This window comes from Laetiporus sulphureus (genome assembly GCF_001632365.1).
Source record: "Laetiporus sulphureus 93-53 unplaced genomic scaffold LAESUscaffold_5, whole genome shotgun sequence".
Lineage (NCBI taxonomy): Eukaryota > Fungi > Basidiomycota > Agaricomycetes > Polyporales > Laetiporaceae > Laetiporus > Laetiporus sulphureus.
Genome location: NW_024468514.1, coordinates 389,245 through 404,602, shown reverse-complemented (window position 1 = coordinate 404,602; position 15,358 = coordinate 389,245). Strand labels below are relative to the sequence as shown.

The 15,358-nt window shown below is 54.5% G+C and overlaps 5 protein-coding genes across 5 annotated transcripts; 4 read left to right on the top strand and 1 right to left on the bottom strand.

The window, feature by feature from the left end:
• Positions 1–1,201: 1,201 nt before the first annotated feature.
• On the top strand, positions 1,202–3,024 carry LAESUDRAFT_645154 (amidase signature enzyme; the record flags this gene model as incomplete). The annotated part of the gene is made up of 5 exons (XM_040903903.1): positions 1,202–2,042; positions 2,097–2,184; positions 2,231–2,292; positions 2,342–2,706; positions 2,761–3,024. The coding sequence occupies 5 exons, from the start codon at positions 1,202–1,204 to the stop codon at positions 3,022–3,024; spliced, it is 1,620 nt and encodes a 539-aa protein (XP_040768069.1).
• Positions 3,025–3,725: 701 nt separating this feature from the next.
• LAESUDRAFT_755834 (DUF917-domain-containing protein) lies at positions 3,726–8,065 on the top strand (the record flags this gene model as incomplete). The annotated part of the gene is made up of 22 exons (XM_040912085.1): positions 3,726–3,753; positions 4,018–4,374; positions 4,423–4,505; positions 4,556–4,673; positions 4,727–5,405; positions 5,458–5,567; positions 5,667–5,780; positions 5,840–5,880; positions 5,942–6,179; positions 6,227–6,333; positions 6,386–6,442; positions 6,490–6,507; positions 6,567–6,761; positions 6,815–6,825; positions 6,885–6,957; positions 7,015–7,138; positions 7,195–7,346; positions 7,406–7,594; positions 7,655–7,731; positions 7,788–7,883; positions 7,938–8,006; positions 8,056–8,065. 22 exons carry the CDS (start codon positions 3,726–3,728, stop codon positions 8,063–8,065), a joined length of 2,946 nt encoding a protein of 981 aa, XP_040768068.1.
• A 143-nt stretch (positions 8,066–8,208) lies between these two features.
• On the bottom strand, positions 8,209–9,514 carry LAESUDRAFT_645084 (uncharacterized protein; the record flags this gene model as incomplete). Its single annotated transcript, XM_040903898.1, has 3 exons — positions 8,209–9,154; positions 9,209–9,265; positions 9,336–9,514. The coding sequence occupies 3 exons, from the start codon at positions 9,512–9,514 to the stop codon at positions 8,209–8,211; spliced, it is 1,182 nt and encodes a 393-aa protein (XP_040768067.1).
• A 432-nt stretch (positions 9,515–9,946) lies between these two features.
• LAESUDRAFT_734814 (phosphatases II) lies at positions 9,947–11,994 on the top strand (the record flags this gene model as incomplete). The annotated part of the gene is made up of 6 exons (XM_040910544.1): positions 9,947–10,022; positions 10,080–10,296; positions 10,383–10,477; positions 10,531–11,411; positions 11,472–11,705; positions 11,761–11,994. The coding sequence occupies 6 exons, from the start codon at positions 9,947–9,949 to the stop codon at positions 11,992–11,994; spliced, it is 1,737 nt and encodes a 578-aa protein (XP_040768066.1).
• Positions 11,995–13,269: 1,275 nt separating this feature from the next.
• LAESUDRAFT_644789 (uncharacterized protein) lies at positions 13,270–15,206 on the top strand (the record flags this gene model as incomplete). The annotated part of the gene is made up of 7 exons (XM_040903878.1): positions 13,270–13,318; positions 13,379–13,492; positions 13,552–13,602; positions 13,654–13,771; positions 13,823–13,972; positions 14,030–14,868; positions 14,956–15,206. The coding sequence occupies 7 exons, from the start codon at positions 13,270–13,272 to the stop codon at positions 15,204–15,206; spliced, it is 1,572 nt and encodes a 523-aa protein (XP_040768065.1).
• Positions 15,207–15,358: the final 152 nt, after the last annotated feature.

Genomic DNA, 15,358 nt, shown 5'->3' with positions numbered 1-15,358 from the left:
GATGATGGTGAAATCACAACGGTCGGGTGTGACATCGTACGTGTGACGCGACGCGTCGTAACGCTAGCGTACGCGTTGTTTGTGTATGTTTGCTGTTTGTGTACCAGCAGCCCGGGCTTACGGACTTGCACCTGAACTTCCTCCCTCCACGCAGCTGCAACGTTGGCGAAGGTTGGCAACTGTTGGCGACGTCTATTCGACATGTATGCGTCAGTTCTCCCACAAGCTCGCAATGCCAGCCGGCACCGCCACACATCGGTCGCGTGACGCTTTGCCATATCCGTCTACCGTGACGGAAATTAGAGGTCCGTGCCCGCAGTGAGCTTGCCGCCGACGTTGATGGCTCAAGCGAGCTCCGCTAATATCGTACAGCCATTTAGACGCGAATGGTCTAGTGCAACACCAGAGAACAAGACCGCGCTGGGCACCCTATCTGCGAGCATGAGGGCTCATGCGATCAAATGTCAATGTTTTCTCACCAAACCTGGCCGCCGGACGGGCACGGACCAAGGAGGCCGAGCAGGGTGCACTGTTTCTCCCGGTGCTGTCCTTTCGATGGCACGCTCCCGGATGCTCGCTGGCATGCTACGGGCTGTGCAAGGTGCCTGAATTAACCAACCGTCGCGGATGCTAATACTATAGTAATCGACAACCGGCCCATGCCACATCCATGCATGCCTTTCATTCAAATACCCCTCTCGATGGCAATACCGCATTTAGTCGGATTCCTGCGCAGATTACACACGCAGCCACTCACTGCGATCGCTCCGCTGAAGAGTTCCTGCAGGTCCGGCGAAGGATCGGGAAAGGAGGCAGGGAGGGTTGGGCGCTTGCGGGCGACGCGCCGGTGTACGTAAATCTGAATGGGCTCAGTGCTAGCTCAGTGCGGCTAGCTGATAGCTCCCTTTTCCGGCGCCAGTCATTCTCTCTCCCTCGCCCCGTCCTATATTTCTCGCCCAGCCTCCCGCACCCCGACCTCGCCATGCCCTTCATGACCCCCCCTCCTCTTCATATCCAGACGAGCCCGTGACCAAACAACATTGTCACTGTCTATATTCGCCTCTTCACTCTCCTTAAAGTGAGACTACCATGTTCGTCTCCCATCAGCACCGCGCCGATTGGTGAGCTGCACTTTTTCCCGCCCCTGCCCCTATCTTGTGACCTCCTTCTCGCTGCTAGCGCCAGGAAGCAGAACGAGCGCATGGCGACGCGAGCACGTCTTCCCCCGGTTTACTCGGATCCACTCACAGACGACGACCGCAAGATTCTCGCCCTCTCCCTCGCACAGATCGTCGACGAGTGCAACGCCCGCACCCTCTGCCCACGAGATATCCTGCACGCCTATGGCAAGCGCGCTCTTCTGGCCCAGGACGCGACCAACTGCCTGTCCGACATCATGTTTCACGAGGCTGAGCGCGTTCCGCCGCTGCACCGACCACTCACCGGCGTCGTCGTGAGCCTTAAGGATTGCATCGACGTCGCAGGCCACGACACCACCCTCGGCTACTCGCGCAACGTCGGCCGCCCCGTGGAGGAGTCCGCACCAATCGTGCGCCTCCTCCGCGATGCCGGAGCGCTTATTCACACCAAGACGACGGTGCCGACGGGTCTGCTATCCTTCGAGACGACATCCGACCTGTTCGGTGAGACGACAAATCCGTACAATCCAGCATTCTCGCCGGGCGCGTCGACAGGCGGCGGCGCTGTGCTGGTTGCGTACCAGGGCAGCGTCGTCGAGATTGGCACTGACATCGGCGGGAGCACGCGCTTTCCGGCCGCATATTGCGGTGTATACTCCGTCAAGTCCTCCGTGGGCCGCTTCCCGTCAGACGGCTGCGTGCCGTGCCTGCCCGGGCAGGAGTCCGCGCCAACGGTGACGTCGCCGATCGCTCGCACGCTCGACGACCTGCAGGAGTTTTGGCAGCGCGTGGTGGAGATGCGCCCGTGGATGTACGATCACACGTGTGTGCCTTTGCCATGGCGGACGGTGGACTTTGTGCTGAGCGGACGGAAGCCGAAGTGGGGTGTGATCTGGTCCGACGGTGCGTACTCTATTCTTGTTCGTGGCTGAAACTGGCTGACGGTCTGCGTCTCAGGCATTGTGCCTCCATCGCCCGCATGCACCCGTGCGCTCGCGGAAACGGTTGCCGCACTTCGCCGTGCGGGACATGAAGTCGTCGACTTGTAAGCGCCATGTTGCGTGCGTCTACTCATTCTGATGCTCGTATAGCAAGCCCCCATCCATTCTTGAAGGCCTGAAGATCGGCTACCAGCTTATGTTCGCGGACGGAGGTGAGTCGGACAAGGTCTCGTGCAGTAATGCCCGCTCACTAGCAACCAGGGGCGTCCCTCCGCTCCTTGCGCCGCTGGGGCGAGTCGACGAATGGCGCACAGGCGGCGGCGCTACTGTTGCTCTCGCTGCCGCTATGGATCAAGGTCCTGTTCGCGTTCATGCTGCGGACATGCTCGCGGCCGTGGGGACGGAACGACACGTGGGCGGCGCTGGTGGAGGTGTTCAACGCGTGTTCGGTCGAACGGGAGCACGCGCTGAACGTAGAGCGGGAGCGGTACAAGCGGGCGTGGGGTGAAGCGATGGCAGACCTGGACTTCCTGCTGACAGTCCCGCACGCAATCCCGGCGGTACCGAAGGGCGGAAGCGACGCGGCGACACTGGTGTCGGCGAGTTATGCGTTTTTGTTCAATGTGGTGCGTGGGCGTGTTGTGTCGATGGTCATTCTGCGCTCATATTTTCGCGCACAGCTGGACTACGCGGCAGGCGTGCAGCCAGTAATGACGGTAGACGCGACGCGGGACGCGCTGCCGGCGGAGTATGGATATGCGGAGATGAACGACATCGCGCGGGGCGTGTATGGGCTGTACGACGCGGCGGCGATGCACGGGCTGCCGGTCGCGGTGCAGGTTGTTGGTAGGCGGTTGGAGGAGGAGAAGGTCCTTGCGGGCATGCGCGAGGTTGAGCGTGCGCTGTGGGATGCGGGGAAGGGCTTTGTGCAGAAGAAGTTCTGAGGAGGATCTGTATTCCAGTAGAAGCTCGTTGGATCCGATCTATAGCCTAGCGTAGTACTATATAGACCTTAAGTTGTACTACTGTGTATCTCGTATTTAGTTTGGTACTAGTATTGCGCAAAGATTAAATTTAGGCAGTGTTTCTTGGTGTATTCATGATGTTTTGTGGCCTGAAGTCCCAGATGGCGACTGTCGACGTCCAGTTGCTCGAGCGGCCCGAGATTGCGGTGACTGCTGAATAGCTTATTGCCTCGAACTCATTTCCTACTCATTTCCGAGGTTGACGCGGTATGCGGTCCTCGCCAATTTATGAATTGTGTGAAATGCTGATGGGGATGCAAGCTTCATTTCCGCTCGGTTCGGCTTGCGATGGGGGCTAGAACGGGCCACGGAGAGTGAGAATTTCCCTCATCAGTGTGGACAGGCTGCAGATATGGATAAATCGCAGACGCGATTTGAGCGCAGTCACCGGTGAGCTTCACTGCAGAGTGCGCGCGCAGCACATGTGGACTGCCTGATATCGCCCCGACCCTCGCACTGGGTAATGGTTTGCGAGTGAGTGTTATCTATTCAACTCTGTCCGAACTCGTTATCTCTGACTAGGCTCCTGGACTTCTGATCGATGTAGTTAGCCTCAGTCGAGCACGATAAAAGCTCCATGGGTCGTTGACCTCCGCAGCTCACTCGACTGGAAACTGACCATGTTGCGGATCGGCGTGGATGTTGGAGGTGAGTGACGTGCACAGAGTTCAGGGTTGAATACCGGAGGCATGCATGGAGTCCGCTTGGCATCATCATGGTGATGCCCCACAAAGCGCGATATTATCATGTACTGGACGACAGAACTTTAGCTGACTGTTATGCTGTCAGCGAGGCTGTGTGGTTGCGGTGCTATTCAATGAAAGTTCTCAGACATACATACATGTCATCTACTCTTGACGTACTTTCCCATTCGTATCAGTGCATCGGATCGCTGACAGAATCAAACCACAGGCACGAACACCGATGGGGTGCTCATCGATGTCACTTGTCTGCATGAACCATCGCGGGGCGTTCTCGCATTTTACAAGGCTCCTACTACCCCGGATGTCTCAGATGGCATCGAAGCGGCCGTGCGCGAGGTGCTGCATCGCGCCAAGGTTCACCCAGAGCGCGTGTCGTGTCTCAGTATCGGCACCACGGCGTTCATAAACGCTGTGCTCGAGGCAGACGCGCGACGCCTCGCCAAGGTGGCCGTCATCCGTTTGTGTGGCCCGTATACGAAGCAGTGCCCGCCGTTCATCGACTTCCCTCCGCGCTTGCGTGCGCTGACGGAGGGACATGCGGGATATGTCGATGGTGGATTTGAAAGTCAGTGTGCTTCATGAGTGTCTCATATTGTTTCCTGACGTCTTGTAGTCGATGGTCGTGAGATCGCCCCGATAAAGAAAGAACAGATCCTAGAGCAGTGTGCTATTATCCGAAGCAAGGGATTGAAGAACGTTTGTAGTGATGCTCGAGGTTGCGTGGACTAGCTGATCGCATTGTGTAGGTCGTTCTATGTGGGATCTATTCCCCACTCGACAACGATGGAAAGCAAGAGGTTGCGGCCATGCAGATCGTGCAGCGAGAGCTGGGCCCTTCTGTGAACGTCGTATGCTCACGAGATGGTACGTTCGCCGTCCCTCTCGATCATGCGTACCTTCGCTAAGACCTCGTGCAGTCGGCCAAGTTGGCTTCCTAGAAAGAGAAAACGCATCCATCCTAAACGCATCCATCCTCATCTTTGCGCAGCGCACCATCCGCAGTTTCCAAACCGCCATGCATGCCCTCAACCTCTCATGCCCGCTCTTCCTCACGCAGAACGACGGCACCCTCACAACCGCCGCCTCCGCCGCACGCCTGCCCATCCGCACGTTCGCCTCGGGCCCGACAAACTCGATGCGCGGCGCGGCCTTCCTCGCGGGGCTCGACGAGCACAAAACCGCCCAGCAGCGCAAGTCCACCATCGTGGCCGACATCGGCGGGACGACGACGGACGTGGGCGTCCTCCTGCCCTCCGGCTTCCCGCGCCAGGCGGCCGCGTTCATCGAAGTCGGCGGCGTGCGCACCAACTTTGCGATGGCGGACGTACAGTCGATCGGCCTTGGCGGTGGCTCCCGCGTGAAGGTGCACGAGACGCCCAAGGGAAAGCACGTTTCGGTTGGTCCGGACTCGGTGGGACACTATTTGACCCGAGATTCGCGAGTGTTCGGTGGGGACGTGCTCACTGCTACGGATATTGTCGTCGCAAGTGGGCGTGCGGATGTTGGGAGCAAGGAACAGGTCGCTGGAACAGGCGGTGAGGTCATTCAGAAGGCAACGCGGATAATAAAGAAGCACCTGGAGGGGATCATTGACAAGTATGAGTCTATTAATGATGCTAAAGGTTGGCACTAACTTGATCGTTGGTAGGATGAAGACGTCTCCTGAAGACATAATTGTGCTTCTAGTCGGTGGTGGTAGCATCATTGCTCCTGATGAACTATCCGGTGTAGGCGAGATCCTGCGACCGCCGTACTTCAGTGTGGCGAACGCTGTCGGCGCAGCAATGGCTAAAGGCAAGTGGCGCATTGCAGAATGACGGCATGGCTGCTGAACGTATTGACGATGTTCACATGCAGTCGCTGGAGAGATAGACACCATTGAGCTTTTGCAAAACCGGAACATCCACGACGTTATAGAGGGCATCAAGGCTCAAGCAATCGAGAAAGCTATCGCTGCCGGTGCTGACCCAGGTATGCCCTGTTTCGCTCATCGATATCCCTGTAAACCCTGCTGAACACTCGTTTGTTAGCCACCACGAAAATTGTGGAAGTGGTCAATCTTCCCGTTCAGGTACATGATCAGCGCAGTCACAGGTCTAGATGGGCGAAAGTATGTCTCATACAGTTCGTAGTACGTGACAAACCAAGCCACTCGTATCATCGTCAAAGCAGCAGGCGATCTGGCCCCCGAAGCCGTGGCATCGGTCAATGCGCCTAATGGCGTACTGGACTTATCCAACGTTCATGAGCCAACTGAAGGCGAGAAAGCAGTCCTGCCGGACGACACGGACGAGCAAGAGATCGACATAGAGTCGTACAAGCCGACCATCCGAACAGATCGCTCCTGGAGCCTGACCGAACTCGATCTAGGTAGTCTTCCAAACTATTATCACCAGCTGGATCTAACGCGTTGTCAGAGTGGATTGCTGAAGGCTGCGGTGTTATGGGAACAGGCGGAGGAGGCTCGACTTACCCGCCGTTCCTCATGGCTCGCCAATTGCTTAGAGATGGGAAGGAGATCATTGTAAGCGAACATACCCATTCTACAACGTCGGCTCATAACAATATTTCCTGAGGTCGTTGATCCTGATGATGTGGCTGAGGATGCTGTGTTCTTGCGCTGCATGTTCATGGTAAGTGTGGCTTCCTTTATCCTGTGCACTGACTGACCTATGCACAGGGCGCACCCAGCGTTTCGGTATGCCATTCCCTTGAGCATGCGCGAGTGACCTATGGCCGGGCTGACCAGAAGGGAAGCTGGAACGCTTGCAGGGCGAGAGTGAGATCCCAGCTTCGATCTATGCGTTGACGACCTATATGGGCCTGAAGGATTTCAAAGGCGTCGTTTCAGACGAAATCGGTGGCGGAAACGGTCTGCAGCCTATGATCGTGGCCGCGGAGATGGGCAAGACGGTCCTTGACGCTGACCTCATGGGACGGGCCTATCCCAATGTATGTCCCCTCGTGCTTTTAAATAAACGAGTCTATTCACTGCCATCTCGTAGATGTATCAATCGTGAGTGGACGGCACGACATCGCTTACCATCACGTTCATCCGAGCCTTGTTTTTATTAGTCTACCGGGCGCGTTCAACATCCCCGGCGGATTGTGGCCCTGTGCGGTCGCTGATGGCATCGGCAATACAGTAGTGAGTGTCATGCGTGGCAAGCGCATGATAGGGTGCGCCGATCTGACATTCGCACAGGTCATGCCAACAGCTAGTAGCCCGAAGTCTGTCGAGACGATTCTCCGCACGGTTGCGACCGAGATGGGATCAAAGGCAGGGGTTAGCATGGCACCACTCACCCGGTCTAACTGTCAAAAATACGGTACGTGCGTGTGATTCGTGGCACAGAAAGCCGTCACAAAACAAGATTACTTTCAGGAGTCTCGCGCAGCGTATCTCAGGCTTGGCACATCGGAAGAGCAGTCGCGCTCTGCCGGAAGAAGAATGACCTGAAGGGCATCCCTGCGGCAATACTGGAACTGCAGAATGGAGCTTGTTTGTTCATCGGAAAGATCGTGGATGTGCAGCGGGTATGGTTTCTTGAAGCTTGTGGCGATTAGATAAGCACACTGAGTGGCCATTTCGATAGGAAGTTCGGAAAGGGTTCACGTGGGGATCAGTCACGATCGTACCCTTGCTCGAGGACGAAGAAGAGGACTCTGGTGATGCGACGAGCGCACCCGTAGCATACGCATACCGCCCCGAAGATCGGCTGATCATCCCGTTCCAGAACGAGAATCTCTACGCTTACGTCGAGTCCCCGAATGGCGATAAGAAGGTACGCGCTGGCCAACCTCACCGCTTATCTATGAGCGTTTGACCGTGAACGGTTTTTAAGATCCTTGTAACGGTACCTGATTTGATCACCGTCGTTGACTCTCAGAACGGCGCGGCTCTCGGAACTCCTGACTATCGGTGAGACGGATGGCCACCGTCTTCATTCCAGTCCAATGCTGATGGGCTGCTTGAAGATATGGGCTACGAGTCACCGTCATTGCAATGGCGGCTGAGCCAAAGTGGACCACCACTCCGGAGGGTCTGGCTTGTGGTGGGCCATCGGCGTTTGGGTCAGTCATCTGCTACAATGTGAAACGCGAAAACGCTGACGCGGCACGACGCAGTCTGTACGATTTGCCGTTCACGCCTATTGCGCAATACAAGGAGCCTTCTGGTGTGGTCGCGCAATTTCTGTACGTATGCGATTAGTCATGCAAGCATTTCACTGATCGGTCGAGACAGCTCTCAGTGATATTTATCAAATGTAACAGGTTTATATGACGGGAGATGCGGTATAACACTGTCTTGAACAAGTCGCACTGGTATCTCAGATTCAGCACCAGCAGAACCTATCCATAGAGTCAACGTAAACCGTAACATCACCAATCAAATCACTCACTTTTCGTTGAAAAGCCAATCCACTTCATCGTCCTTTTCTTCTCCGTACCACTTGAACATTGATAGATGCTCTGCGCGCTGTCTGGTTCTCCATCCCTGTTCATCCGCCAGGGACAGCAAATTATCTGGCAGCCCCCATATTTCGATCCTCTTGATGCTCTGCTTTCGTGCAAACTCCATAAGCCCGTGCAAAAGTGCCGGAAACGTGTGAACTGTGGCCCGTGCTCTCGTCACCACCAACGTCGGCGAGGATGCCAGGATGTCCAGTGTCCACGTCGCAAATGAGGATGGTTCGCTGCCTGAAAGAGCATCCTGCAACGTAGTCCCCTCCTTCGGGAGATTGATAACTCCCCAGGTGTCCAGTTGCATGATTGGCTTCATAGCTGCGGTGAACGTGATTGTCCGCTGAACGGTGGACGCCGCCACACCCTTGTCAGGCAAGAACGTAAAGAGTGTCCGCGGCGAAGACTTTGAGGCTCTGGAAATGTCTCCCTTGATCCACGCAGCATCCTGCGCCCATACGAGCTCCAAATCCTCTTCTGTCAAGCATTTCCATTGTAGAGCATATTCGCCGTCCTGACGCTCTATACTGATGCCCTCACCCTGCCACACCGTCTCATAGGAGCCCCTGTTGATCCAGCCATTGTCTGGCTCGGCAATGGTTCCACAAGCATGATAGAATGCATGTCCTACGTCACTATAGAGCACGGAAAGTCTTCCATCGCCAGTCTGGAGGTCGCTCGCGACTTCGGGAGGTGATCCCCACGCAGCAGGGAAAGGTGGAAGAGCAGACCGTGAAGCCATCGCCCAGTGCAGCAGGCGCATCATGTGCTGAGCGTATCCTTTTCTCCTCTTCTCCAATGGCGTAAAGACGGAGGCTATCCCATAAGCGACTACGTCGGAAAGCGTCTCGCCTTTAGCAACGACTGCGGTGCGGCGGAATCTGCACTCATGGAGGTTCATAATATATCCTTCTGCTGATTGGCACGTCACGTACGTTTCACAGGAGCACATGAAGTCAAGCGTGGTTGGATCAGCCCTGTGAGCAAGCACCCTGTACATTTATGAACGTGTTAGATTTAGCGCATAATTGTGATCAACACTTCCGCCGGCAGCATACAGACCATGTTATCAATCTACCGTCCGTTGCGTGCTCCTGTCTTTCCATGATTTCGTCCCTCTTGAAATATTGTTCGAGGCTCAGCCCTTTCGCCCATTGTTTCGCCGACCGTCTGCGCGATTCAATGGTTTGTTCTCGCGTCGCTGGAAATAGCGACAGGTCTGCTAGTGACAGAGTCGACATTGTGACACCAATGCTGACAATCCGGAAGTTGCAATGTAAGGATGGTGGGAGATGGGGGACACGTTTTGTTTCATGATAATAAGTGGCATTTATCTGGTCGCAGTAATGGACGTCGGCAACGTGAGTCACTGGTGCCCGCGGCGCGATGTCATGCGTGACTGAGCGCGAAAGAAAATGCCACTTTATCTTCTCTCCTGCACAGAGCAGCTGCTGTTTGCCAAAACGACCATCCATCACTGCAATGTCTTGCTTTTTGTGAAATCTGTACGTTTGCACCGGCTTTCCTGTAGGCAATTCAGGAATTCGTTCTACAAGGCCTTCCTCAAGCTTCCTCATCAGATTATCTGTATTATGACCTCACTCGAGGCTGTCAGATGCAAGTAGATCAACTCGTGCACCGAACTCTCGCATTGGCAGAACTGCTCAACTAACATGGCTGACTTCTTCCGTCGCCTGGTCTCTGGAGACAAAGCTCGGTACAAGGATGAGACTCTAGACATTGATTTAGGTGGTTTGGCATGTTTCGCCGCCGCTAGCGGACGCTGACGTTCATCTCGCTCGGAAGATCTTGTGTATATTACGGATAAGATTATAGTCATGGGCTACCCATCGTCTGGGCTGGAGGCGCTCTATCGCAATCGACGGGAGGATGCAAAGAAATTCCTAGAACATCGCCACGGACAGAACTTCTGGGTGTTCAACTTTTGTCCTGTCAAGGAGAACTCATACCCTGCATCTGTCTTTGACGGCAGAGTCAGCAGGTACCCGTTTCCAGATCATCAGTAAGTTGAGAGGCTATATGCGTCTCGTTCTGGCACCCACGTCCTTCTCAGCTGCCGATTCACTGAAACATCGTTCGACTTTTCAGTGCTCCACCACTTGCGTTTTTACCTCTCGTCGCACGTGAGATGCGAACCTGGCTTCAAGGTAATCCAGAACATGTCGCTGTGCTTCACTGCAAAGGTATGTACTTAGTTTTATGGTGGTCATGCCCTCAGCGAACCTGGCCCTATTAGCTGGCAAAGGTAGATCAGGCACGATGGCTTGCGCATACCTTCTCGCCTGCGATAGTCTCCCTAGTCCTTCAAAGCCCGAACAAAGTGCTACAGTTATCGAGCGAGTTACCACTCGCGCCGAACAGATCATGAATGAGATGCCATCGGATAACATGTCGGGAGAGGAGCCGTCTCGCGAAAGCAAGACGCCGGGGGATCCTGTGAAGCTGGAAGCTATCGATGCCGCAGCTGTTCCGGTTGACCAAGAGCCTCCCACAAGCGACGTTCAAGTTGGGATGCTGCCACACCCACCAACGCACAGGTTATCTGACGTCCTCGAGCTGCATACGTCCCGCCGCATGAAGAGATCTTCTTCGCCATCGAATGAAACCAAGCAGGGCGTCAGCATACCGAGCCAACGCCGCTGGCTATACTATTGGTCGATGGTACTTGCTCACCAAGGTCCCTCGGACTTTTGGTCGACAAATCCGGACGTTATAAGAAGGCCTGAACCAAAGATTCGCCTCACACGGATTACGCTGCGCATGCGTGAGATGTCCGGTACCAAGACGAATTTGGTTCGCGTCGCAAACGCGATCATCGAACGCACGAGCTACGCGAAGGCTCAAAGCAGCAGCTCGGTCTCAGAGAGCAAGGGACAAGTCTGGGCGTCGCTCGCTCGCTATGACGACGAGTTCATCGCGACGCTGGAGAGATGGGAAAGGCATACTCGTGATGAGAATGGGAACATGGGCAAGCGGAGGGCAGGTTCAGAGCGCATGGAGGACGAGGCGCTCGCGGACATCTTCAAAGACGACAACTGGGATAAAGGCAAGATGGTGCGCAGCTTTGCAAGGCTCGGTGTGATTAGCAAACATGATATCCACAAGGAGATGGGGACGGTGAGGCGTGCTTCGATGAACACTCCCTTTACGATTCTTTTAACGGCATATTACGCATAGGACGCCAAAGTCGTCACACGGGAGCTTCGGCCGCTGACAGACGGCACATGGGGCGCTCTGCGTGATTCCATCCAGATGAACGTGGAGAACAAACTTGACGCTACTCAGGACGACACGAGTTCAGAGGAGGCGTCTATACACGACTTGAGGGACGTGTCAAAGACGCTGCACAGCGAGGATGGAGTCGTTCTCAATGCCAATCGGGAGGTGCGGATCAAGTTGTATATGGGTCAGGTAAGCAAGACGATCTGCGCTAGACATGACCAATATTTTTATTTCGCTTCCGCAGGTATTCATGGGTTGGTTCTGGTTCATTCCCACGTTTCACATGCCCAGTCTTCGCTCTCTTGCAAGCCAGAGCATCACCCTATCGCTGAAGCGGAATGAAATAGACTTCCCCATCGGGATAGGCTCACATATTCTCGACGTGAAGGTATCGTTGGAGTGGGTACCCGAGGCTGCTGACATCACGGAGTCGCCTACGCGCGATGGCAGCCCCATGTCGCGGCAGAGACAAGAGTGACATGCGGTATCGCCGCTTCTGCTTCTGTGCCCGCCGCTAGTGCTGGTGGCGACGATATTGACGGGCATATTGGAGACAAGGCAGGGTGCGCAGAACCAGACCGGCAGCGTGTGAAGACCGTAAAGTACGGTAGTTATATCGGGGCTTTCGCGTTGCTCAGCGAAGGCTGGTTCAGGGGGAACAATACTTCTAGCTTGTTCATATCCAGGATCTTCTTTGTCTATTCCAAATCCGGCGTTCCGATGCTTGCAAAGTTGCCATGTATTGGTCATGGTGCCTGCTATCATCTTGTCTTTGTGCCACAGCTCCGAGACACGGCCACTAACACAGAAGGTTTACACGATGGTTCTATGGGACTCTGCGTCCGTGGAAACCGTGACTTTGTTGCTTTCTCTGTGATCGCCCGGATACTTTCTCAAGCACAGTGCGACTGGGTAAGTCGGACTAGGCCCAAGATGTGTCAAAGAAGTCAACAAGTCATCGCGATGGGGGGAAGTGTTGGGCAGTGCTGCCGGTGTGAGAGCGTAGAGCTGAAAACCGCGGCGTAAATCCGAAACTCGGCACCGTTTGTCAGTTCGAATGGTCTATAATCCGGAGCAAGCGTCTTTTCTGTCAACCTGCAGGTATTCCATGGATAAAGAGCAACCTCAAGACAATATCTCCGCACTGACACTTCCACGACAAGGTCTCAACAGATTGGCGGCCACACTGGCGGTTAATCAATTGTCCTTGTGTCGCATCCATTTATCGTAGTAACCATCAGGTCAAAGATGGCGTTCTCCCGTTCATCGTGCGATGTTGATCGTAAGATCAGGTCTAACTCAGACTACAATGGTTTTCAGCGAGCCAGCTGACTTGGACTGAAGTCTGCAGGAATTCCACACCGGTGCTGAATAACATGGTTTGAGGGATTCGATGAAACGGCAGGCACAAGGGCGCTCTCGGCTAAGTGGTGCACGGCTCAGACCACATCGACTTCGCAACATTCTCGGCCACTGATGGGTCCATCGCCCCGTCGAGCGGAAGATACAATCATCCCGGGCACGGCTCTGATATACCATAGGGAGGTCGTTGGGCTGATCCAATGATAGGTAGGCTATGCTAGAAGCATTCCCTCGACATCATCTCATGCTCTGTCAGGCCGGACGGAGATCAAACCTCCCGGATGATCAATTTACACCCGGCGGAGGCTCCCAAGCTGCCCTATCGCTCCTTGTCCTTCTTCCGCGACTCAGCAGCAGAAACGCTCCCGTAGGTCGTCACGGTGAGATCAGTATGCTGCCTTTCGCGCTCAAGGTGGCATGGTTTGTGCTGTCTCTGACAGGTGAGTCGCGCTTTACCTGTACGATCTCGTGTAGATCTCAGTCTATTGGCGGACCTTCAGGCGTCCTGGGAAGCTGGGTCGGATTTCCTCGATTCACGACCGCTCTCAATGGCTTGTGGATACCCGTCATGTTCTGCTTGGCAGACACGATCATGCAGTCGATCTTCTGTCTCGGTATGTTAACTATTTGCCATTTTGACGGTGTCTCAGTGAAGCGTTGGCCTTGCTTGCAGGTATGATTTGGAAAATGGATCCGACGATTATGCCACAAGGATTTTGTATCGGTATGTGTGGTTGAGTATCACCTGCGACATCAATGTTGAACTGTCTTAAAGCGCAAGCAGCCGTGTCAGCTGTGTCATGGTTCACGATGACGACTATATGCGCCACCATGACTCTGATGACCTCGCTTGCGATTCTTCGTTCACATGGAATGCTCGATGCAGTGGAATTGTGATTATCTTCGTTGCTCAGACACTTATTAAAGATCTGATTGCCTTGCAGACGACGAGCTCTGAAATGGCGACACTTGCTCCTCCTATCGATTGTTGGCTTTCCACTCATCGCGTTCGTGGCATATATTGTCGTCTCACTGAAAACGGATGCCGTCCGGCAGTCTGACGCTATGATCTGTGAGGCCACGAACCCCATATGGTGCGTGCTGAGTGTACCGGCTGTGTTCAACGGATTCCTAACTATCTTAGCCGATAGGGTCAGCCTACTCAGCTTCGCTGGAGTGCCTTTGTTGCTCGCCTTCCCTTCATTTGTTTTGTCTTGTATATCTGTAGTCATCCTACTGTTTGGCCAGCAACAGCACCACATTCCTTCCCATGCACCGTGCAGCAACAACTGCGACGCCTTCACACCAATGCCCGTACGTCGAAACTCAAGACCCAAGGGGAAACCTTTAGAACCCGAAAGGGATGACGTCCCTGACAGCGCGGTCGAGCTGGATACATTGTCATCTTTGGATAATCAACGGACTTCTAACAATGCACACATGGCATCGTCAAGGCAGAAACCGAGGCCGATCGTCAACATTCTGCCTGCTCATTCATTGTCCACTGATAAGCCGTATCGAACGCTTGGACGCGCCACTATCCCAAATCACACCAAGCGTCATCCTTTACCGTTCTCTTGGGGATCATCGACAACGCGATCTTCTCCGGAATACGACGAACACAGGCGCGAACGGCTCAGTAACTATAGTCAGTCGCTGTCTCCGATGTCGTTTGTCTCCCGGTCGGTTGTGTCAAGTGCGCGGACAAGTCCCATCAGCATATCACTGTTTACCAGTGTCAGTCCGCGGGACACATCTGCATCTGCCCTAGACGAGGCAAACGCGGTACGCGAAGAGGCTCGCATGTCAGGCGTTCGGGTCGTGACTGGATACGAAGACGTCGAGGGAGACTGGTCAAGCGGCTCGATGAAATGGGCACACCACTGCTCTGACGTGTCCTCCTACACGAAATCGGAGCTGGAATTCACGCATACGGAAAGTGAGGTTGATGCAGAAGAGTTCGCTATGTATGCACGTAGGTCCACATTGTGTTCTTCGCTTGTGCTAATTGCTAACTAGAACGTCGCCCATGTGTCATTTTGACCATACATCAAACGCACGATATTTGCCATGACAGATTCCTTATGGGACTTGTCGTATCCAGATCCACGCCCAGCGTGCCGGAGCCGTGTTGTCTGGCGTATCATGTTCTTCCAGCTTTTCCTGTCGCTGACACAAATACTCGCAGCCATGTCTTCATTGGTGGACATGTTCTCCGGTCGTACCGTGCCGACATCGTTTGGTACGCAGCATGTCGCGTTGATCCTGATTGCATGGGCGTCGCCCATCGCATTCGGAGTTTGGCCACTGAGGCAACATAATCACTGATCACGAGTCGCATTTCTACTCATACCCGCGACTGACCCCTCATTTCAAACATTTCGATCAAAAGGATATACTCGTGCTTCCTTGCGTCAAGTCGACTCCCATCGATTTGCCTCCGCCTCTATGCCTACATGATATATTCTTGCTATCCTGCT